Here is a 23,254-nt window from a genome sequence, read left to right as displayed (position 1 = left end):
ATTTGATTCCTCGTGGTAATTCTTGAAACTTTCTTATCCTTATTCTTACTCTTAACTTCTCATCCTTCCTTCGTGCTCCTACCACAATTTTCCTCAAGCTGGGTGGTTTAATCACTTCTATCATCATCTTATCACATCTTAGACGAGGCCTTCCGGCTCACTGTATCATCTACTACATTGGTCTTGTCCATGTGATGGTTAATACCAAAATCATAATCCTTTACGGGTTCAACCCATCCTCTTTGTCTCATCAGCTACTACAAATTCCTTATCAGGTTTTAGAATCTCTAGCACTACAATTCAAAATCATCAAAACTCTTTATCAGTAAACTATCATTTATACTCGACACCAATTGTTCGAGTGTCAGATACCAACATTTATGTGCGTTATTCATAACTCTCACACTCACTCCATTTAGACACATAATCGATATCAAACTCAAATAATAAATTATATCTTAACAATTTATCATGCTCATAGTTCTCGATTAAATCTCGGACTTTGTAACTAAATACTAAATTCCAACTATAATTAATTAACATGCTTCTCTAATTTATTTATCCTCATTTAAACTAATAAATCTAATCCATGCTAATTTCTCATACTTAGCCATTTTATATGCATTTCTCATGCAATTCAAAAAGCTCAATAACTTACTAATCATGCTCATCTCATAAATACTCAAATAATTCATATAGTCTTACTAACATAGCATTAACTCATATGCACTGCTAGTTCACTTACATGACTTCACATACTCCACATATCTCAACTTAATAAATCATCGAATAGTTAGAAAATTTGTATTTAATGGAAATAAATTCCAAAAATTTAAATACAAATATTTTTAATTATTCTAAACACATTGGCATGCTCAAAATAACTCAATTAAAATCGAGCATCGCTCGTCTCTGGCCTTATGACTCACGGCCTTCATCAAATTTGAACCTTGGTGTTCAAATTAATCTAAGTAAATTATACGTGCAATATTTAATAAATATAAACACATATATAAACTCAAATCATTCAATATGTTCCAGAAAATGCCACTTTCTTGAGCAAAACTCACACCTACTGATTTAGCATAAATTCGTTCACCCAATAGTACTTGTGTACATGGTCCCTAAATGTTCCTTATGTTCATCTTCATTCTTGGAGTCACTAAGACGAACTTATCCAGGTGAAGGTAGAATACTCTATCAATGATGCCCATGAATATATCTGGGCATTTGTTAGCCTGAATGGCACAACTACAAACTTGTAGTGGTCATAACCCGTTCTAAAAGTTGTCTTGGGTGATGACATCCGATCCTCAATCGATCTTGGAAAACACATTTGCACATTTGAGTTGGTCAAACTAATTCATCTACCCTCAGTAAAGGATATTCATTCTTGGGTATTAATTTGTTCCACGCTCTATTGTCTGTGCGCCTTTTTAAAGTACCATACTTCTTCATAACATACAAAATATGCGCTCCTGATGGGAATGCACTAGACATGATCAAACTTAGGTCTAGTCGTTTTCTGCAATTGGATCTTTAGGTTCTCCAACTCCTTTGGAGTCATCTTGTTCGATGCTTTTGATACACGTATCGATCTTGGTACTAGGTCGATGGTAAATTCTACTTGTCTATTGGGTGGCAGTCTTGGTAAGTTCTCCGGATAATCATAATGGAAATTCACGTATAACTTTTACGTCATCGACTGTCCTTTCTGTTCTAGCTCTTCCGTTTAGGTATAAAAGGAAAACTTGGTAATGCTTCTTATCTATAACCTTCCTGGCTTGTAGGTTTGAAAAACTGGTATAATACTCTTTATACTTATCTCATGAAGTACCCTAAATTGTCTATTCTTAGGGTTTGTAGGAGGTTTCCCTTCTTTGCATAAATCGTGACATAGTTCTCAGTTAACCAGTCCATTCCTAGGATTATATCTACGTTCCATATTGATATAACATCAAGTTATTCGCTACCACCTTAAGTGATCCTACATTCAATTACAGGTTCATATAACTACGTGTTACTATCAGTCGTTCCTTCTATGGGTGAAAAGTTTTTTTTCATGTCTTGATCACTTTGTTCAGTTTGAATTTGTGACGGGTGATCCCCAGGCATAACTACCTTAGCGTCTAGAGTTTTGCTGAGTCAATTCAAAGTACGTAAACTCATCGTGGTTGGCGAGTGCCATTCTTATCTCATACTTTAGGCCAGGGCGAAACTTTCTTCGGGATCTTTTCATTGATGTCCACCTATTGTGGGGTATAACGGACATGCCACAACAAATGTGGTCATACTAGTTCATAGATATCCTGTTTTACTTTAGATTGAACATTTTCGTTTCTCTCCTCCTATCAGCAGATATTGAAAAATATATGTAATATGTGTCCGTCTTATAGTCTTACTAAGACAAGTTTGCTAACCATTCTTGAGTCATTGCTTTTCTTTTGGCTTTTCACCAAAATTTAGATCTAGTCAACTGAAATTCAACACATGAAGTCGTTCTTGTGCGATACAAGGAAAGCAAAGGTTCTCTTCATTGTCTTAATCTAAGTTTACCCTCAACTGGATTCTTGGTTTCATAGCTATAACAAGCTTTACTCGAGAAAAAGTTCATCCATCTTTCGTAATGGTTCATTTTTGTCCCCATCTCGTTTCTAGCTTCTCATCTACCAGACATTCTATTTTTCAAAGAAAAACGATCATCAATACATTCCTTTTCTCATATCACATGCGTAACACTTTTCCATGATTCCATCGTGAAATCAGCATAGACAAAATAACTCAAGTCCTTATTCTCAAACCTTACGGTTTGTACTATAAATTGCTAACAAAATGTATGGTTGATAATAATCATAGGAGAAGAACTAATGTCAACTAATTTAGACACAAACTGATGGTCAATTAACCATGCTATAGTTTGGGTGACTTACTAAGTCAATATACTAACACTTCTTAGTCGTATACCTCAAAAGAATCTACTAGGGCAACTCAAAAGTTGCAAAAGCTCAAATCTCAAATGATATCATAATAAAGTGCTGCAGAAAATTTGTTCAAGAGACTCAAATAAATAACCAGAGGGTAGAAAGGAGTAACTACCAGGTCGACCAAAATGACCTAGAGTGAGAACCCATCTGATTTTTAAACTGAAGTTGAAATACAGGGGTTTATAAACCCAAAAGACGTCTACTGAGATTTGGATCATGTGGACTGGCCAGGTCCAACATAATCACTTCCCAGTTACACGGGAAACATCATCCCGAACTTGGTAATTCTGGGTCTTCTAAACCCTCAAGATACTATATATAACAAAACTTCAGCTCGCAGTAAGCTAAAAGTTCAAACTTAAGATCATTTGTTCTAGACTCATATTCTGAACATTCAACATTCTTACATAAGTAGACACATTACAACATAGTAATGTAACAATCAAACCATATTCTTTCTACAACTCATCATGAAACGAAGTCAATTTGATATTCTGTCATGTGTGAACTTTCGAACGTAGAGACTATGCTTAAAACCTTCGTGGTGTAACGTCCATCTTGAAGTTGTCTCATGCCACCTTTCGTTGACTTACTATCATCGTGGCACGTATCTTTTCAGTCTATCTTTGAGTTTTAACGAAACTACAGTCTTCCGAAGGAAACCAAAACATTCGAGGTGTTCAGTCATTTTTCTCATTCAACATATCAAGCATCTAATATATAGGAATATCCTATTGATCCATCAATCTATGTTCTTTTCCAATTTATGATCATGTAACTCATAGAAATCTATGTTCCTTGAAAAACGTGTCCATGTCCTTTCATTCGTACAATCGTATCAACATAATATACACAAATTGTGCCATAAAAAGGTAAAGCATCAACATTTCATTCATAACCTGCGTTTCACAATCACATCCTTGCAACTGTTTAAAACCATAACATAATTAAACATTGTAACTTCAGTTACCTTTTTCTTGATTGAGCGTGATGCAATGGAGCGTTGAGCGGTGTCATAAGATTCATTTAAGTCAAATGACTCGATCTAGACTTGGCTTTTGAAGGAAATTTTTTTTTTTTGGGCCAGAGCAAACGAACTGCTCTGATACCACTCTGTCACAACCCGAAATCCCTAAGGGTGGTTTAACCGGGGTTATGACTCGGGAAGGGGATTAAGAAGCGGGGAAAGAAAGGGGCATTTACTTAACAATCAAACATTTTACGAAAAGAGACATTTATTATATAACACTAGGATCATAACTGATCACTTGGGCAAAATCAAGACATTCGTTCGGGAAGGCCCGTCGAAGTGGATTACTCAACAAAAGAGTATCATACTTAAAATAAAACATTATCATAATCAGAGTATCTTGCAGCGGAAATACGTGTGAGTTATACATATGAAGATGTATACTCAAGGTTACATTACTGTTCTACGTCTCAAGGGTACATCCGCTCAACTCCACTCCATTCCATCACCCGCTCAACCTGCACATTAGGGAAAACAACATGCAGGGCTGAGTAAAAATACTCAGTGAACATATGCCGGAAATATAACATTTTATATCATTTATTGTACTGCCAACAGTAACACACAGGGTTTTACTTGAAGGACCTGTGCTTACTAAACATTTTCTTTCATTTCATAAAGTTGGATGCGCATCCCATTTTCAGTCTATATGATCCATATCTGTTCCTTTTACACGCCGGGAAGGAGGCCTCCTTCCACGGACGCTAAGACCGGTCGCAAGCGACACACAGTCTCCATGGGTGTACACGTTAACCCTTACTAGCAAACCTTCGTCTAGCGTAGGGTCCGAATTCGATTTCCTTTATAGTTGGCGAACCAACACAGATAGAATACATATATAAAACATAAATATTTTTGGCAGACAATCATTCATAAACATTTCTTTTCCTTTCATAAGAACCATTCATCAATTAATCATTTCCATAAACATTTCATTTCATAATAATCATTCATCATTTGAAATATCACAGTTATATCATTTCATTTCGTATAAGAGGCCTGTGTGCAGGGGATCTCTATATACGTGTTTTAAGAAAGCCCACCTTATTCGTTCCCACAACGGGCGTAGAGTTACTTCCCTCTTTAGCTATCACTTCCCGCCTGGACCTTTATGGACGAAGAATCGATAAGTTTGAGAAGAAGTCGTGAAGAAAAGGAAGTTAGGTCTCAAAACTAAACTATCTCCTTTTTAATGATTTTAGGGTTCTAGCATCCTTATTAATCTTGTCTCGTTCAAAACCTTAAACTCCAAACATTTATCACATAACTAACATTTAGGTTCGAAACTATTTATTCGAACATCAACGTGCGCATTAATCATAACTCGTTCTACTCACGTCCTCAAGTCAAATATTCCATCTTTTAACAACAATTCAAACAATATCACATAGACAAATTAAATCATCATAGATCATGCTTTCTCATACCTAAAACAATTTAATTCTTTTCAAATAATCCATATTAATAAGTCATTTGAAAAGAATTCATTAAATAAGAATTTAACTCAAAATATTTTATTTTAAAAGATCATTTATAAATAATCAAATGAAAGACTCCATTTAAATAATTAATTTAAAAGGTTAATATATATAATTAAATTAATCAAGCTCAATTTAAATTAATAATTAAGAGCTCAAATAATTTAAATGGATATAAGCCCAAATTAATTAGATAAACTAAGTCCATCATATTTTTCTTTGAATAAGGCCCAAACAATTAAATTAAAAGATCCATAAGATTTTATTATTATAAGGGGCCGAGCCCAATAAATAAAGAAAGGCCCAACAGTCAATTAAATTTAAAAAAGGAAGCCCAACATTTTTTTAAAAAAAATCGGCCCAACCTGGCCCAATAAGAGAGCCCATCAAGTTAAAAAAAAAATAGCAAGAGCCCAAAGCCCATCATCCCTCAAACCCTAAATAAACACACAATACACATTTTTACACACACAGAACATGAGCCTCTCTTTCTACTCTCTCTCTCGGCACTCTCTTCTCTCTCTCCGCTGCCGCCGCTCAACGGCGGTGCCCGCCGGACGGAGACCGGCGTCGGCCTTCTCTCCCTCGACTCGCTCTCTCCTCTCTAACCCCTCTTTCTTTCTCACCCTCTCGCCTCTATCTCTCTCGCTCACTCTCGGCCGCTGGAACAAGGCGGCAGACAGCCACCTTCCACGATGCGCCGCCGCCTGTTCCTCATCTCCGGCCACACGGCCGCCGTCTCCTTCTCCCTCCTCTTATCTCATTCCCTAACTCTCAACATCATCTCGATCTCTCTCTCTAACCTCACTGACACACGCCGGCAGACACGACGTAAGCCGCGCCGCCGCGTCGCCCTCCCTCTCGCCGGCAGCACAGGCCCACGACCGTTGAGAAATCGCCGTCGCCGGAGACATCCCAGGTAAAACCCTAACTTCTTTCATTTTCCCCTTCTTTCCTTTTTAAATTAAAACTGAAATCTCCTCTCTCTCTCTTTTGATTTGGCTGAATCAGAGCAACGGCGACGTCACGGCTGTCACGTTACCGCCGCCGCCGACGACGACGAGCCACCATGGCTCCGCCGCTGACCGCCGTCTGAAAATAGGTAACTCTAATTTCCTTTCTCTCCTTTTCTTTTTCCTTCCCTCATCCTTTCCCTTTTCTAAATTAAAATCTGAAAACCCCTCTCCTCTTTTCCTCTCTATGGCAGAACGGAAACCACCACGTGGCTCCGCCGCCTCCCGTCGACCACCGGCAGCCCCGCGGCTGCCGTCCCCTAACCTCGACTCACACACACACAGCAGGGTTTCAAGCCATAAATCAGTTCACATAATAGCATAGAGAATTTGTGCAATTTCAGTTCACATGTAACATATCTTGTATCTGTAAATTATGAATTTGCTACTCATTTTCTTCATTTATCAAAGCATATGTAAATCTGAGTTAATGAGCATGTGTTGGTGTTCTGGAGTTGATATATACAAATTGAAGGATATCATAACATATAAATTAGAATATAAACCTTGAATGATGAAAGATGTGGTGTCGTTTCTTGGCTGCGAGAGAGATGGTAGATGAATGTGAGAGGTGGGAATTGGCTGAAGAATGGTGTAGGTTATAAAAGAAAAATGGGGTGGCTGGGAAGAATGAGGATCGTGGAATTCTTCAGCTTGATTGGTATGAACATGGAATTTTTTTTTCTGCATGATTAGTATGACTGGAATTCTTCAGCATGCTTTGTATGACTGTGAAATTCTTCAGCATGCTTAGTATGACTGTGGAATTCTTCAGCATGCTTAGTATGGTTCCAACTTAATCATCAAAATATCTAAGAGATTAATACATTAATCATATGGTTCCAAACTCATTTAAATACATTGACACATACAAGACTAATTCTTATTTGAAGTATAAAATCAATTTGGACTTGTCAATTTAATAAATTAACTAACCACATGGATCAACTTTAGTAATTAATAAATAAAAATTCATATATAACACTTCAATGTTAGATCCTCATTAATAAATTAATGGACTCAAAAAAATTTTGAGTGCATCGTCCACTGAAAATAAAAATAAAATAAATCATCACGTATATAAATCATCAAATTCATGTAAGTCTGTATTTTATTAATGGATGCCGAACCCTAATTATCATAATAAATCCTTAAATCAGTCATTAGAAGAATTTAATCATCATTTAAAAATCGGGTCATTACACATTTAAACCCTAAATGGAACATCTAAACCCTAAATGGATAATCTAAACCCTAAACGGAACATCTAAACCCCAAATGAATAATCTAAACCCTAAATGGAATATCTAAACCCTAGGGGGAAGTGTCCACTTATGGCACTTATGGCACTAATAGTGCCATAAGTGCCATACGTGCAACACAGATCAGATCAGATCAGATCTATCGATGGCTGAAATCGAAGGAGGCGGAGATCAGATCTGTCGATGGAGAAGGCGGCGCCTCATCAGATCAGATCCACCGCTGCCTCATCAGATCTACCGTCGCCGCTGCCTCATCCTCTGCCACCTGAACAGTCCCTCCTCCACGCCGCCGATTTCAGAGGATCGGATCTCCTCCACCGCTGCCGCCTCATCCTCTACTCCGACGAATTCTACCCAAGCCGCGAGAGCTCCGGTGACTTCTACTCGGCGCCGCTGCCGCGCAACCGCTGGAGACGATGCTGGAGGTGCCGATCCTGAAGGAGATGTTCGCGGCGCTGGGCAGCAACGGCGCCCAGCGGTGGCAGGCCATGGCCGCCTGGATGAAGGCCCAGACTCCCGACAAGTGGTCTTCCCCTCTCATCGGCTGCAGGTTGTGGAGTGCGATGGGTAAAAAGGGCAAATTGGGCATTCCGCCTAATTAATGGCCAGATTTTGATGTTTTAAGATTATGGGTCAAAATTTGATTTTTGTTCCTCATTATGGCCATTTGGGTTGATTGTTTCATATTAATTAATGTCCCCTTTTTCATTTTGGATTGTCCAATTAAAGTGGCTCGTTTCATAAATAGCAATGATTAACTCTTGAAAAGATGTAGGCCTTACAATATTCAATCAATTTACTCTTTAATTTTTGTGCTCGAAATTTTTGAACCACTAATAATAGAACGAAATGAGTACAATATAATTTTAGTCTAATTATTACTCCCTCCGTCCATGAAAAAGAGTCCCATTTGGGACTCGACACGGGTTTTAAGAAAGTTGTTAAAGTAGGTGTAAGTGGAGAGAGAAGTAAATTTATAGGGGTAGTGTTAATAACAATTTTAAATGATTAATCCTAATTTAATTTTTGAAGTTATTCAACTGAAAGCTATGGAAAATCTCGCCTAAACCTGAATTCAGCCACCCTTTAACACTCTGGCTGGGAAGTGGGAAGAGATCGAATTCTTCATTAGACTGAACTCAGTCTAACTCCCTTAACATTCATACTGAAAGCACCATACTTATACACACAAAACAATCCAAAGAAATGAGCACAAGAAATCCAAATAAATAAACACAACAAAGCCAAGACAAGGAACAAATCAAATCCTTAATTAGAGACTGACTTCACCAAGCTTGAACTAAATGAACAAAATCAATAAATGAACAAGAAATAAGCATACACTCAGATTTGCTATAGCTACATTTCAAATGAAAAATCAATTTTCCCACTCAAATTTAGAACCAAATCAGTAAATGAACATTTTGGAAAAAATCTGAGCTTGTAGTTGCCGTGCGTCCGGACGGTGAGAGGGAGTTGAGGCTGGAGGCAGCCATGGTTGCCGAAATTTCACAAACAACGAGGGATTGCCGTTGTTACCTGAGAAGATAGGGGGGATTTCTGGATCTGGAGTGAGAAATAGAGAGAGCGAAGGATGAAGGGCGACGACAGCGGCAACAGGTCCTCTAGCAGCTGCTAATTGCTGTGTCGATGGGAGGGGTGGTCGACGATGGTGTTCCTCGCCGGTGAAGAGAGGCGGCGCGACGCTGTGCACGTGGCTCCTCACCTTGAATCACCACCGATGTCGCGCCTCTCTCTAAAATCCCCCTACCACCGCCACGTTCTTTTTTGCCGCCTACTCACGCCATCAATGGTCACCGACTCAGGAGGGGCAGCCTCGCCGGAGAGAGGCGTCACCTTTGTCGGAGATAGGCGGCGCAAATCTAGAAGATAGGGTTTGAAGAGTTGATGGGGGCGGTGAGCCGAGGCACGGCGGCAGAGGCGACGACCTAGCTGCTGCCGGAGAGGTGAAGGGGAAGAGGGGCGTAGGTCGGCTCTGAGCCTCGCCGAAGGAGAAACCACGCCGGGGAAGAGGGGAAGATGGGCGTAGGTTTGATGAGAGAGAAGAGAGAGAATTTTATGGTTAATTGTTTTTAATTAAGTTTAAAGTGAGGAGAGTTTTTAATTATTGAGGTGGGTCCTCAATGGCAAATGAAGTAAATACATAAAGTTATAAAGGGTATAATTGTATAAAAAGTGAAACAGGACTTTTTTTGTGGACAAAAAAAAGAGGGGAAATGGGACTCTTTTTCGTGGACGGAGGGAGTACATATTAATACTATTAATAAAAAATAGAGAGCTAATGGCCTGATTGTAGTGGCTGTGTCGCTAGCCTAGGCCAATAAATGCATATATATATATACACATGTAGTATTGACTATTTGAAAATACAAACTATCTTGGTTAGAATACTAACTACTACTACTACTATTATTATTATTATTATTATCTCAATCAATAATTTAATATGAACTTTTTTTAAAATTATGAGTCATGTGATTTTAATCTTAATTTTAATTTATGAACACAAATTCAAAGTTCTAATAACTTTTCTTCATATTTTCAAACATAAGATAAGGAATTTAAATTTATGTCCCATGAAATTATTTTTCTAAGAATTAGATTCACAATTACCATTACTTTGGACAAACTAATAAGATATTTTTGATATTTTTTTTTAGATTAAATAAGATTTCTTTTTTACTTGTGTTATTATCCAAAATTTAAAACAATCAAAAAATATAGGACGGAGAGCTTATTGAGCAACATATGGCATTTTGCGCAGTCATCACTCTCAGTCGTCACTGCCGCCCTCCCCTACTCCTTCCGCATTTGCATATTTCCAGAGTCCACCACGCCCCCAAACTCCCATTTTACTGCAGAAGGCGAGCTTCGACGATTACAATGTCTTCCGCCTCAGAAACCAAACTCACGGCCCCCTATGGTTCTTGGACATCCCCTATCACCGCAGACGTCGTTTCTGGCTCCGCAGGAGGACTCGGCGGCTTTGCGACAGACTCTCTGGGCCGCCTATACTGGCTCGAATCTAGGCCTACCGAATCTGGGTTGGTTTTTACCTGTTTTTGCAATTACTGCTAATACGCTTCTATGCACTATCAGTGTTTTCCATGATAAAGAATGTTTGTATATGAAGAATAAGAGGTGGGTTTTTATTTTGACAGGACATGAGAAAAAAATGTTGTTTGTACATATTTGCTTTCGGTTTTATTGAGATTGAGTTTGTTGTGCAAGAGTGTGTTTGTGAGCGTTCGGATTTTTTGGAGTCTATGTTAATTTGGATAAATACATGAAGGTTGTTGTGATTCACCGAATTTGTATGTTATGAACTTGGATTTTGCTGTTCTAGTTATGCAGATAAGAAGTTTTTGAGGCTTTTCTTAATTTTGAGATGATATATGTATTGGAAGTGTATGAGTGTGAAGTAGTGAGTTCAGCTTGGTCAATGCAAATGATGAACCGGAGCAAGGGTTTTCTCACTTTTGTCAGTGTATGAGTTTGTACGCATTTTGGTAGCTTAAGGGTTTAAAGTTTAGGGTTTAGGAGGACTATGATCTGTGTTTTATTGAAATGACTTCATTCTTTTGTACAATATTGGCTGTATCTATGAAAATAGGAAATCTTGTGTTGCATTTAATTGATCCGGGGTTTTTTGGTATTACAGAAGAAATGTGCTGGTTAGACAAGCGGACAATGAGAATGACGAGCCAATTGATATTACACCGAAAGATTTTGCAGTGAGGACTGTGGCACAAGAATATGGTGGTGGGGCTTTTAGCATTTCAGGGGACTCTATTATCTTCTCAAACTATAGGGATCAAAGACTCTACAAGCAGTCAATTTCATCCAAAGGTAAATATCTTTTTTAGCCTGCTCTTTTCGCTGCATTATTTCTGTCTCATTGTGACTGTCAAGGAAATCTAGAGAGAGGTTGTAATTTCATATATGAAATGCTGGTTTCAAAATACAAATTGAAGCCTCTCTACATCAACTACCGACATCTAAAAGTTCAGAAAGGAAAAGTGCATCACCTTGCGGTCACAAGTTTTTCCACGGGAACATATGTCAAGATAATCAACATGTGCTTGCTGTGTATAACACACTAACACTTAGCTACTAGTGTAGCTTTATACTTTTTGACACATCCATCAGGTCTTAAACTGGGTTCTGTAAATCCATTTCACTGAATAGTGGTTTTACCAGAAGGAAGAGTGGTTAAGGTCCTGATGTTATTTTCTATTAATGCTGATAATTCATACTTGAATAGCCTGCTGCGTCTAAGGAAATTTTGAGGTCTGAGTATGATATAGGTTCAGAAGGAGAAGTTTTTATAGATTGAACATAGGGCTTTTTGAGGACAAGAAAAACTGGTATAAAACAAGAATTGAGAAATGGATCTAACAATGGAACCACAGAGATAGTTGTTTAACTAACTAGGTGTTCACCCAAGCGAGATGCATCAGTTTTATAGTTTGTGTTAGTCTGGCTATCAAGGTTAATTCAAAGCATCAGTGCAATGTTGTTGGATGACTTCTTGTATAACAACTTATCTCTAGTACGATCGATCCATTTGACTCAATTAATTTTGTTATCAATATGAAAACATTTTACTGGACACCTTTTTGCTGCGCTGTTAATTTGTCTTAGCAGATTCAGCTCCTGTACCACTCACACCAGATTACAATGGACCACATGTGTGCTATGCTGATGGAGTTTTTGATTTTCGATTAAATTGCTATGTGACAGTAATGGAAGGTACTGGGAATCTATAAATAGTTTATTCTGTAATATTATATCAAAGGAAGCTTGTTACTTCTTTTTTCTTGTCATTTTTGTTTAGATCTCTATACATGATTTGTGTCTGCGTTTCTGCTAGATCGCCGTGAAAGTAGTACATGTTCCATCACAACAATTGTATCTGTTGATCTTCGTGGAAATGATATAAAAGGTAACAATTGCATCTGTTCTTGTGCCTAGGCAATTATCCTTTTTAGAATACTTAGCAGTGGATGTACTATATATTTGCAGAGAGTACCTAGTGTGGATTTATTCTTTCTATTATTCTTTGCAAGGCCTTATTGTCCTTTGTCCTGTGAAAAATATCATCACACAATGCAGAACCTAAGATATTGGTTGAAGGAAATGACTTCTATGCTTTTCCACGGATTGACCACAAAGGAGAACGAATGGCGTGGATTGAATGGAGTCACCCCAACATGCCATGGGATAAGTCTGAACTTTGGGTTGGATATATCTCTGAGAATGGGTTGGTAGATCTGTACTTCACTTTCTATCTTGTGTGCACTATTTTCTTGCACTTACGTTTACAAGGTTTGACCATGTGTCCTGAATCTTCTGCAAAAGTACAATTACAAACATAACTTTCGATTTTAGATTTCCTGCATCTGGTTCCCAACTAGTCTTATCCCTTATATGATAGAGTAAAAGTGGAGAACGAGAACTGAACGGTAATGTTATAAATGATAGAAATTAAAAGAAACTCCTCACCGAGACCTACAGCAATAGCTGTCCTAAACAATACTATAATTCCACATAAAAGACTCTAACTATGATAAGCCTATTAAATAGGTAAAAAGGAAACTCTAACCCTAAAAGCCCATGCTCATGTTACAGGCCTTTAGCCCAAAATACTTGACAGGAAAAACTAAGAATAAATAACTGACTTAACTAAAAAGAAAAAGAAAAGGAAACAGATGTCACGGTCTATCAATAGCCTCCCCCGGCACAACAGCCTTGTCCTCAAGGCTGAAGTATGGACCGGTAATTGGATGCCTCAACAGGCGCATGCTGGTGTAGTGCATCGAACTCGGGCTCCCCCCATTCATCACACACAAGGACGTTCAACGTCTTAGGCGGGCAGCGGTGAAGGGGTCCGAAAGTCAGACAGCAACGGAAGCAGGTACCAGCGGCAAGATGTTTTTGAATCTCTGATTGCGGCAGTTGGCGAAAGTTTTTGGCCTTGCTTAAAGGTAGTGAGGCGGCAGAAACCGTGGAGTCGGAAGAGTAGGTAGCTGTGGCTGTTGGTTGGCCGGCTGTGAGAGGGGTAACACGGTGGGAAAAACACGGTAGGGGTACTAGGACGGTCAGCACGGCGCGCAGCGCTGACCGCAGAGGTGTAGTCAGTGAGAGCGTTGTCCTGTATCTGCTCTCGCACCGAACGCTTGAGACCACCGAGGAAATATCCTAAGCACTGGTCATCCGAAAGGGGAGGCAGCTGGGCCACGCGGCTTTCGAAAGCAGCGATGTAATCCTCCAGAGATCCTGTTTGATGTAATAGAAACAAGGCCTCGTAGGTGTTGAGCGTGGAGGCATCGCCGAAACGCGCCAGTAAGGCTTGGGTGAATTGTGGCCATGCCGGGTTGGGGTTACGACGCAGGAGTAGTTGTAACCAGGAAATAGCTGCGCCCGACATGCCGATAATAGCAAGCTGCAGCTTCATGGCCGGGGGAATGCGATGGAAGAGAAAATATTGGTTGGCTCGAGCAATCCAGCCCACGGGATCAGATCCATCGAACCCGGGTAAGTCAGATTTTTGAATCGGAATAGTGGTGGGGTTGGTGTTGTCGGGAACGAACGGCTGTTTCCCAGTGGAAGAGTCGCCGGGATCATCTGGAACGAAGGGTTGTTTTCCAGTGGAAGAGACGGCGGCCAAGATGGCTGCAAGTTGAGTTTCCATGGCAGAACGGTTAGCGTCGACTGCTGTGGTGAGGGAGGTCAGCGATGTCTGCAACTCTAACACCACTTTCTCTAAATAATCCAGTCGAGACTCGGTGCTGCGCGTCGTAGCAACCATGGCAGGTCGGACCAATTGATAGAGTAAAAGTGGAGAACGAGAACTGAACGGTAATATTATAAATGATAGAAATTAAAAGAAACTCCTCACCGAGGCCTACAGCAATAGCTGTCCTAAACAATACTATAATTCCACATAAAAGACTCTAACTATGATAAGCCTATTAAATAGGTAAAAAGGAAACTCTCCCTAAAAGCCTATGCTCATGTTACAGGCCTTTATCCCAAAATACCTGACAGGAAAAACTAAGAATAAATAACTGACTTAACTAAAAAGAAAAAGAAAAGGAAACAGATGTCACGGTCTATCATTATACTTGTTGACTGCTGCCTGTATCTTAAAACTCTTGTAAACTATCTGAACGGCACAACATCATTTTCAAAATCAAATCAGGCGTTTACAATTTGCGATTATTTGCCTGCCTTCCATTGTTGACACCCTTCTTTCTTTCTTTCTTTTTCATTTTCCCTCCTTTTGTTTTTTTGCACTTATATTCTCTGTTGTTTTCTTTGAACAAAATGTGGTAACACTAGCAAGTAATTATTTTTATCATAGTCATAATAGTATCACAATCACTGTGACGATTACTTAATCAATCTTGAATGTAATGTAGATGGAGCCTCTTCCTCCTCATTTTAGTAAAAGCTCAGCCAACTTAACAATTAAAAATTTGAGAATTCCCGACTTCCGTCATTTTCTGCCTCCCTTATTGAAAATTGTGCCTTTCAGGGACATTAAAAAAAAGATTTGTGTAGCTGGTGGCAACCCATCAATTTTGGAATCACTAACTGAACCTAAGTGGTCACCGGAAGGTACTGACCTAAGAAGCATGGAGACGAATACGTAATACGGATATGATACGGTACGGGGACGTAAATATGTCATTTTTCCAAAAATCATGATACGATACGTCAAAAATACGTTTTAGTTTTTTTATTTAAAATATATTTTATATATATTATAAATTCATAATTCACTAATAATATAAGCAAAACACTACTAATTTATAATAAAGTTGACCAAATAGCAAATAAAACATAGTCTTATTAGTTAATACTTAATAAAACACACTAAAATGTTAGCCCTCCTCACTCATCATCCACATTCTCCTCCTTCTCCTTTTCCCTCATATCTTCATCGTTGAAGATAACACTCTCCAATTCTGGCTCATCAAGAGATAACTCAACAAACTCTAAACTCCCCAACATTTGCAAATGTCCCAAATTTATCTCCTCCTATATTCCACATCTTTGTTTCACCTCTTATATAATAAGGTGTTCTTCTAGATAGCAAACAAAGGTTGTTATGAACGAACACCAAATCTTCAGCACGTTTAGGTGTCATCTTGTTCTTCGCAAAGAATGGATGAACGAATATGTGCTCCAATTGCTCCAAGCACATGATGAGGATGAGGGTTGCACAAGTAGCTTCAATGCTAAACTTTGAAGTGCAGGTGCACTTGTTCCATATGTAACCCACCAACTCTTGGGATTCATATCATGGCGCTGTGCAATCGAATCAGAATCGGCAAAATCACCGCCATGCTAGAGAAGTTAGCAAACTCTCGTGCCACAACTCTTCTTTCAGACATGAGTGGGAAGTATTTCTTGAAACAATTGATCCTTTCCTTAGCAACTTCGGATCCCTATATGGTGCAACTCGAGATGAGTCATCTGAAAACCATTCGTGGCTACAATATCTAAAATTCAAAGAATAGAATTAATAAAAATATAGTCTAATAGTACTTAAGTTAGATATTTAATGTAAATTATTACCTTGGATTGAGAGAATGAGCCAAACAATGAAGGGAGTCTAATAGTCAGTCGTTGGAACAAAAACAACACTCCCCTTTATTGTTTGGCTCATTCTCTCAATCCAAGGTAACAATTTATATTAAACATCTAACTTAAGTACTGTTAGACTATATTTTTATTAATTCAATTATTTGAATTTTAGATATTATAGCCCCGAATGGTTTTCTGAGGACTCCTCGAGTCGCACCACATAGGGATCCGGAAGTTGCTAAGGAAATGATTAATTGTTTGAAGAAATACTTCCCACTCATGTCTGAAAGAAGAGTTATGGCACAAGAGTTTGCTAACTTCTCTAGCATGACAGGTGATTTTGCCGATTCTAATTCGATTGCACAGCGCCATGATATGGATTCCAAGAGTTGGTGGGTTACATATGGAACAAGTGCACTTCAAAGTTTAGCATTGAAGCAACTTATGCAACCCACATTCTCATCATGTGCTGAGAGGAATTGGAGCACATATTCGTTCATCCATTCTTTGCGAAGAAACAAGATGACACCTAAACGTGCTGAAGATTTGGTGTTCGTTCATAGCAACCTTCATTTGCTATCTAGAAGAACACGTGATTACATAAGAGGTGAAACAAAGATGTGGGATATAGGAGGAGATAAATTTGGGACACTTGCAGATGTTGGGGAGTTAGAGTTTGCTGAGTTATCTCTTGATGAGCCAAAATTGAAGAGTGTTGTCTTCAATGATGAAGATATGAGGGAGGAGGATGATGAGTGAAGAAGGCTAACATTTTAGTGTGTTTTATTAAGTATTAATAATTAAGACTATGTTTTATTTGGTTAACTTTATTATGAATTAGTAGTGTTAATTATTGGTGAATTATGAATTTATAAAATGTATTTTAAATAAAACTAAACCGTATTGTATCATGATTTTTGGAAAAATGACGTAATTACGTCCCCGTATTCGTCCCCATGCTTCTTAGTAATTAGTTATATGTAATACTGTTTGACAAGATACAAACAGCCTAGTACTATTACTGTTCATTTACATTAATTTTGCATTTTTCCTAATATTTCAGGGGAACTTTTTTTTATAAGTGACAGAAAGAGTGGGTTTTGGAATATCTACAAATGGGTATGTATTCAAATATTTATTTTATTTTTTGTAATCTACTTGTCTAGGAGAACTGTTTTTATTTATGTCTTGATTTTCTACACCATAGAGTTTTTATTATTATTTTTTTTTAGTGAAAGCTCCACCATAGAGTTTTGATGCATCTGGTCATGTTTCTCTATGCATATAGTTGTACTGGAGTCCAATTGTTTCAGGTTGCCTCCATGTTAAATTTGTTACCCAACTGTGTTCCTTGATCAGGATTTTTGGACAGGTTCTTGGCTTTATAACTTAATAATAACAAATGAAAAATGAAGACTATGAGTGTATGTGTTGGGCATTTTTTTGGCTAAAAAATGAAAGTAATAGATAAACTTTTGATATTTACTAATAAAGATGTTAATTATGTCTAGTTTTGATGGTTGGTAGATTGTGGAAAAGAAAAACCCTTGAAATATTTTGAGCAATTAGGTTGTTAAGCTTAACAATGTGAATATTTTCTTATATATGAATTTATATTTCTATACAGTGTTGGTCTCTGTTGGACTCAGGCGACATAGAGTCCTGCAGAGTTGTAGTCTGCCAATATGAGAAAAAGTGGAGTTTGAATGTTTATGTTTATTGAGCTGCTGAAGTTCGTGTTTATGCATTTATTGAGTATTACTATTGACATTGAGTTTGAGATGTGAGAAAATGAATGATGATGATTGATTGTTGTTTATGTTTATGTATTGTTTGAGATGATGATTGGTGAATTGATTGAAAAAAAATCAGTTACTCGGTTAACCGAAAACCGATTGGATCGGTAGCCGGTGAGTATCTGTCACCATTTTCAGTTTCGGTTAACTGGATTTTCAGTTTGGTTAACCGAAACCGAACTTATTCCCACCCCTATTTTGGATGTAAGAATACTTTTCCATATAGAACTGATGTCCTTAAACTAACTGATTGCTAAATGAGTAAATCTTCTCCTTAATGTGAATGTCCTCAAGCAAGTCGTGTACCAACATTTCTTTGTCATTTTACCTTCCTAATCCTAAGTCTGAGTTATTTTCTCTCAGAAAATGGAAAAATATTCTTGTTTTCTGGATCTTGTCATCTGTGTGTACTCTTCTAAGTATTGTTGGATTGGCTTGCCTTAACTTTAAATAACTTTGAATTGTGGCTTTACTGGTTAAATATATACATTTCATATTCTTTTTGTTTTTTACTACATGTAATCCATAGGGGTGCAGCCATACGTGCGTGGTCTCATATTTTTCTTATTTTTTCATAGGTGGAATCCACAAATGAAGTACTGCCCGTTTATACTCTAAATGCTGAGTTCACTAAACCACTATGGGTTTTTGGCTCGAACTCGTACGACTTTCTGCAGACTCCTGATCAAAAGAACTTGATTTCTTGCAGCTATAGGTATGAAGGAAGAATTGCTAAGTGAATTTGTATTCAGTATTGGTTTGCATGACTTTGTTTCTGTTATGTTTTGATAAGACAGCTGTCTAATTTTCATATTGTTTTCATTATCTATTCGATGTTGGAAAATACCTGCAGGATGAATGGGAGTTCATATCTTGCAATTGTGGATGTGATGCAGAGCAAAATATTGCCACTTGATATTCCTTTCACTGATATAAATAATATAGTAATCAACATTGCTTTATGTTCTGTTCCATCTAGTCTTTATTTTTAAGAGTACACAGTGGGATTGTTCAAATTTATTCCCGTCTATATGCAGCAATCTGGACTTGACTGCCTTTATGTTGAAGGAGCTTCTGCCAGTCATCCTCTGTCAATAGCTAAGGTGCCGGTTCTTTTTATTTTCCAATGAAAACAAAAATATGTTACATGTTAGTTGTAGCTCTTGTTTGTGTTTATTTCATTTTCATCGGTATTGTCATAATCAGTGGGCTCATCTGCAAATTCATGTCATGTCTTTCCAGGTGATATTGGATGATCAAAAGTCCAAAGCAGTTGATCTGAAGATTATCTGGTCATCCTCTTATATAAGTCCACCCATACGATCGTACATAAGCACACCGGAGCTGATAGAGTTCCCTACTGAAGTCCCTGGGCAAAGCGCGTATGCATACTTTTATCCCCCAACCAACCCTCTGTTTCAAGCTACGCAGGGAGAGAGACCTCCACTGCTGTTAAAGAGCCATGGTATTCTTGTATTCTTCGATTTGATTTCTTAAACAAAGAGTTGCAACCTACATTTACCAATTTTAATTTTAATGATAGAGCTGCATAATTACTTTCACTTTGAGATTTATGACAATGGGAAATAATTTTGCTCGTGCCATGTCATCCTGGAGGAATTTTTCCAAGCAACAGCCACATACCTATGTGGGAAGATACAATCAAATAGACAAGCTTGACAGAGTTTGCATGCGAGTTGTCTTGGGGATCTTAAGATCTTTAGTTCATTATCTAATTTGCTTTTCTATTGACATTTCCATAAAAACCAATATTGTGTTACCTGATAGAAACTGAAACATACCAAGCATATCTGAATCTCTCTTTTATTTTGAAAATGCAAGTCTATTTGCATATAACATCTCAATGAAAATATTTGTGTAATAAGTGGGCATTCACACAGGGTGAGCCATTAGGTTAATGAGATCTTTTGCTCGTATAAATAATGGGAGGGGTTACTTACCTGTGTTTTATGTTACTCAGACCAGATGTAAAAAAAAATATTCTTGTTGAGCTATTTAAATAGATTCCATTACAAAATGTATCAACAGTATTGCTGTTACCCATAAACATTTGAATTAGAGGTTTGAGCATGAAATTAACAAATTTGGTGACTTAAGAAATTTGGAAATGGAAATATAAAACATCCCCCTGGAACTATTTTATTGAACTTTGAAACTAAACTAATACACGTAAGTCTCAACTTTATAGAGTTAGTTGATTCAAGATTTTGCTTTCAACTTTGAAGCTAACATGTACTGAAATTTAGAAATGAATGGCTAAACTATGCATTTTTCTGGCTGCACATTATCTAGAAGCGGGATCATCTGTTGTTAACTTCCATTTGCTAGCAATAACAGATTTCCATTTAATTATCTTTCTTTCTTTTTTTCTTCACAAATCACCAGCATGGCTGAATGTGACAATCGACCTTTAATCGTGCACTGTACAGGTGGCCCAACTGCTGAGGCTCGTGGCATTTTAAATCTCAGCATCCAATATTGGACCAGCCGTGGATGGGCTTTTGTTGATGTTAATTATGGTGGAAGCACAGGTACATTTAATTTTTCCTCCGTTTGTTTCCTTTTTTTTTTGGGTCAATATTAGTGTACTCCATCTCCAGTAGTATAGTTTATACTTACCATAGAGTAAAATCTGAAGGTTATGGTCGTGAGTATCGAGATCGGCTGCTTGGACGCTGGGGAATCACTGATGTCAATGACTGCTGCAGCTGCGCCAAGTTCTTGGTATCAGAAAATTTTATGCATTTCTTGATAATGGGCTCAATAATGACTTTTCTCTTTATATGGTTATCCAATTGTTGTTTCAAGGTTGATAGTGGAAAAGTTGATGGTGAAAGATTATGCATCACTGGAGGTTCTGCTGGTGGATACACAACCCTAGCTGCACTTGCATTTAGGGACACATTCAGAGCAGGGGCATCGCTGTATGGAGTGAGTGATATAGACTATAGTAACTATACTTTAGTATGAATATCACTTTTTCCAATATTATTCATAGTTGTCGTCCATAAAAAACTCAGTGACCAGTATCTATAAATTGATTATATCATGTGCTTCTGCTGAAACAAATTGTAGTGCTTGGTTGTATTTAGTACTTTTCACAGTGCTTTATCATCTTCAGTTGCAATGTCAAGTAATGGCATTTATCACAGTGCTTCAAGCACTCTGTGGCATCTTATCTGGAAAGAGATATTTTGAGGGTTATGCTATGTACCTTTTGTATTTATTTGTTTGAGGGACAGCTATTTCTTACATTGTAGGTACTATGCAGCTATATGCACACACTTGATACTTTTAAGGCATATTCTTTAATTGTTTAAATTTTCTCTAGTTTTATTCTTCTTCAGATTTTACGCTCTACATTATTTCTTTCTATCATAAGCCTATTGTTTCCTTTGTCTCCTTGATTCATAATTCCCTGCCCTGCTCCTTTTGGATCCTTCTGGTAGGTTCTCTTGCAAATCCTTTTTATCCTATCAAATATTCCCTTTTCCATTTCTTGAGAGCAATCTGGAAGGTACTCAGTGTCTCGAAAAGTTCAGGTAATTTGTTAGTTTTTTCGTTTTAGGGAAGCTACTTACTTGTCATACTTTGCAAAGACGTTTCAATATAGTTTTTATCCCCAAACCAGTCAGGCAGGAATCAGACTGAATACGTTGACCATGCCTTCCTAAATTGCACTCACTTAAAACTATGGAATATAGTACCAAAAAAGCATTCAGTGAGGTTTGCAGTGTTCAATCAATGATTTATTTTTGTCTAATCTTTGCAGTTGGATTAATACAAAAAGAATGTTATGGGGGGATCATCGTTCCAGCTCTATGTTGTCATTGTGGTTGGAAATTAAAAGGAAAATTTTCTAGGATAAGGAAGAATCTTAGAGGAGGGACTGAGTAAAGTTTAGAGTTGCTTGCAAAATAACAGATTTACGAGCTTTTTGGTATCAGATATTGCTAGAATCGGAGTTGTATTTATAGTTAGGTTGACTTCGCATTTGGTATTTCTCATCCCTTATTACCTACCCTTTGTTTCACCAATCAACATGTGTTATTCTAATTTTTGCTGTGTATTACCTGAGTTTTTGCTAAATCTTGTCTGATGCCAATTACTTTATAGCTTGTTCTTTTCTGCATAAGGAATAAGTGTTGTAACTTGTAACTTATATGCGCCCAGGTGGCTGACTTGAAATCACTGAGGTCCGACACGCACAAGTTTGAATCCCACTATATAGACAAGCTCGTAGGTAAGAATTTAAGCATATAGAGATATGCTAATCTTCATGTGAAATTTTACTTGATACTCAATGGACTTAAAAACTTTGCAGGCGATGAGAATGCTTACTTTGAGAGATCACCTATCAATTTTGTGGACAAATTTTCCTGCCCCATGATTCTGTTTCAAGGGTTAGAAGACAAGGTACTTCTTCAACTTCACCATTAACCATATTTCATGTGCTAATCATACCGATGATTTCAAGTGACTATCTGTTTCATGTTACAGGTTGTCCTCCCTAATCAAGCTCGTAAAATCTACCACGCATTGAAGGATAAAGGTGTGCCAGTGGCTCTTGTAGAGTACGAAGGAGAACAGCATGGTTTCCGCAAGGTATGGTGCTCTCTGTTCTCAGTTGTCTGTTGTCGAATGGTACTCTGACTAAGATGGAAATGCAGGCGGAGAATATCAAGTTTACTCTTGAACAGCAGATGCTATTCTTTGCCCGTTTGGTCGGGAAGTTTACAGTTGCCGACGACATCACTCCCATTAAGGTCGACAACCTTGATTGAGTACTGCTTTTCCCTATAATGCTTCATCTACCGCGGTTGTGAGTAGCTACATCTAAAGTGTGTTGCTGGAATTCGAATCTTATACATAAACTTGTAGTTGTAGTCAGTTGTTTACGTGGCGTATCTTTGAAGATAATTTCAGACATTCGAGTCTCACTTTATTTTTGAATTTATACTTGTAATTGACACGTCAGCACTCTGAATAATCTTTTTTTTTTTTGAAATATTCTATAATATTTTCTCTGGTAGAAAGCAATATGTTTCAACGAA

General features: G+C 37.8%; 1 protein-coding gene across 2 annotated transcripts; it reads left to right on the top strand.

Moving 5' to 3' along the window:
- Positions 1-10,481: 10,481 nt before the first annotated feature.
- LOC131010318 (probable dipeptidyl-peptidase 5) lies at positions 10,482-23,254 on the top strand. 2 transcript variants are annotated; one of them, XM_057937781.1, is made up of 18 exons: positions 10,482-10,832; positions 11,450-11,637; positions 12,436-12,540; positions 12,662-12,733; positions 12,904-13,051; positions 15,329-15,411; positions 17,447-17,502; positions 18,758-18,894; positions 19,033-19,123; positions 19,217-19,282; positions 19,422-19,644; positions 20,630-20,731; positions 20,839-20,924; positions 21,009-21,131; positions 22,374-22,443; positions 22,525-22,616; positions 22,701-22,805; positions 22,871-23,254. In XM_057937781.1, exons 1-18 carry the CDS (start codon positions 10,537-10,539, stop codon positions 22,982-22,984), a joined length of 2,157 nt encoding a protein of 718 aa, XP_057793764.1. In that variant the 5' UTR covers positions 10,482-10,536; the 3' UTR covers positions 22,985-23,254. The 2 variants fall into 2 exon arrangements, with proteins under 2 accessions (XP_057793764.1, XP_057793763.1); XM_057937780.1 differs by having other exon boundaries at positions 10,512-10,832; positions 12,433-12,540.

The sequence above is a fragment of the Salvia miltiorrhiza genome, chromosome 2 (assembly GCF_028751815.1).
Source record: "Salvia miltiorrhiza cultivar Shanhuang (shh) chromosome 2, IMPLAD_Smil_shh, whole genome shotgun sequence".
NCBI classification, from domain to species: Eukaryota; Viridiplantae; Streptophyta; class Magnoliopsida; order Lamiales; family Lamiaceae; genus Salvia; species Salvia miltiorrhiza.
The sequence above is the reverse complement of the archived record's forward strand: the minus strand, read 5'-3'. Positions and strand labels throughout refer to the sequence as shown.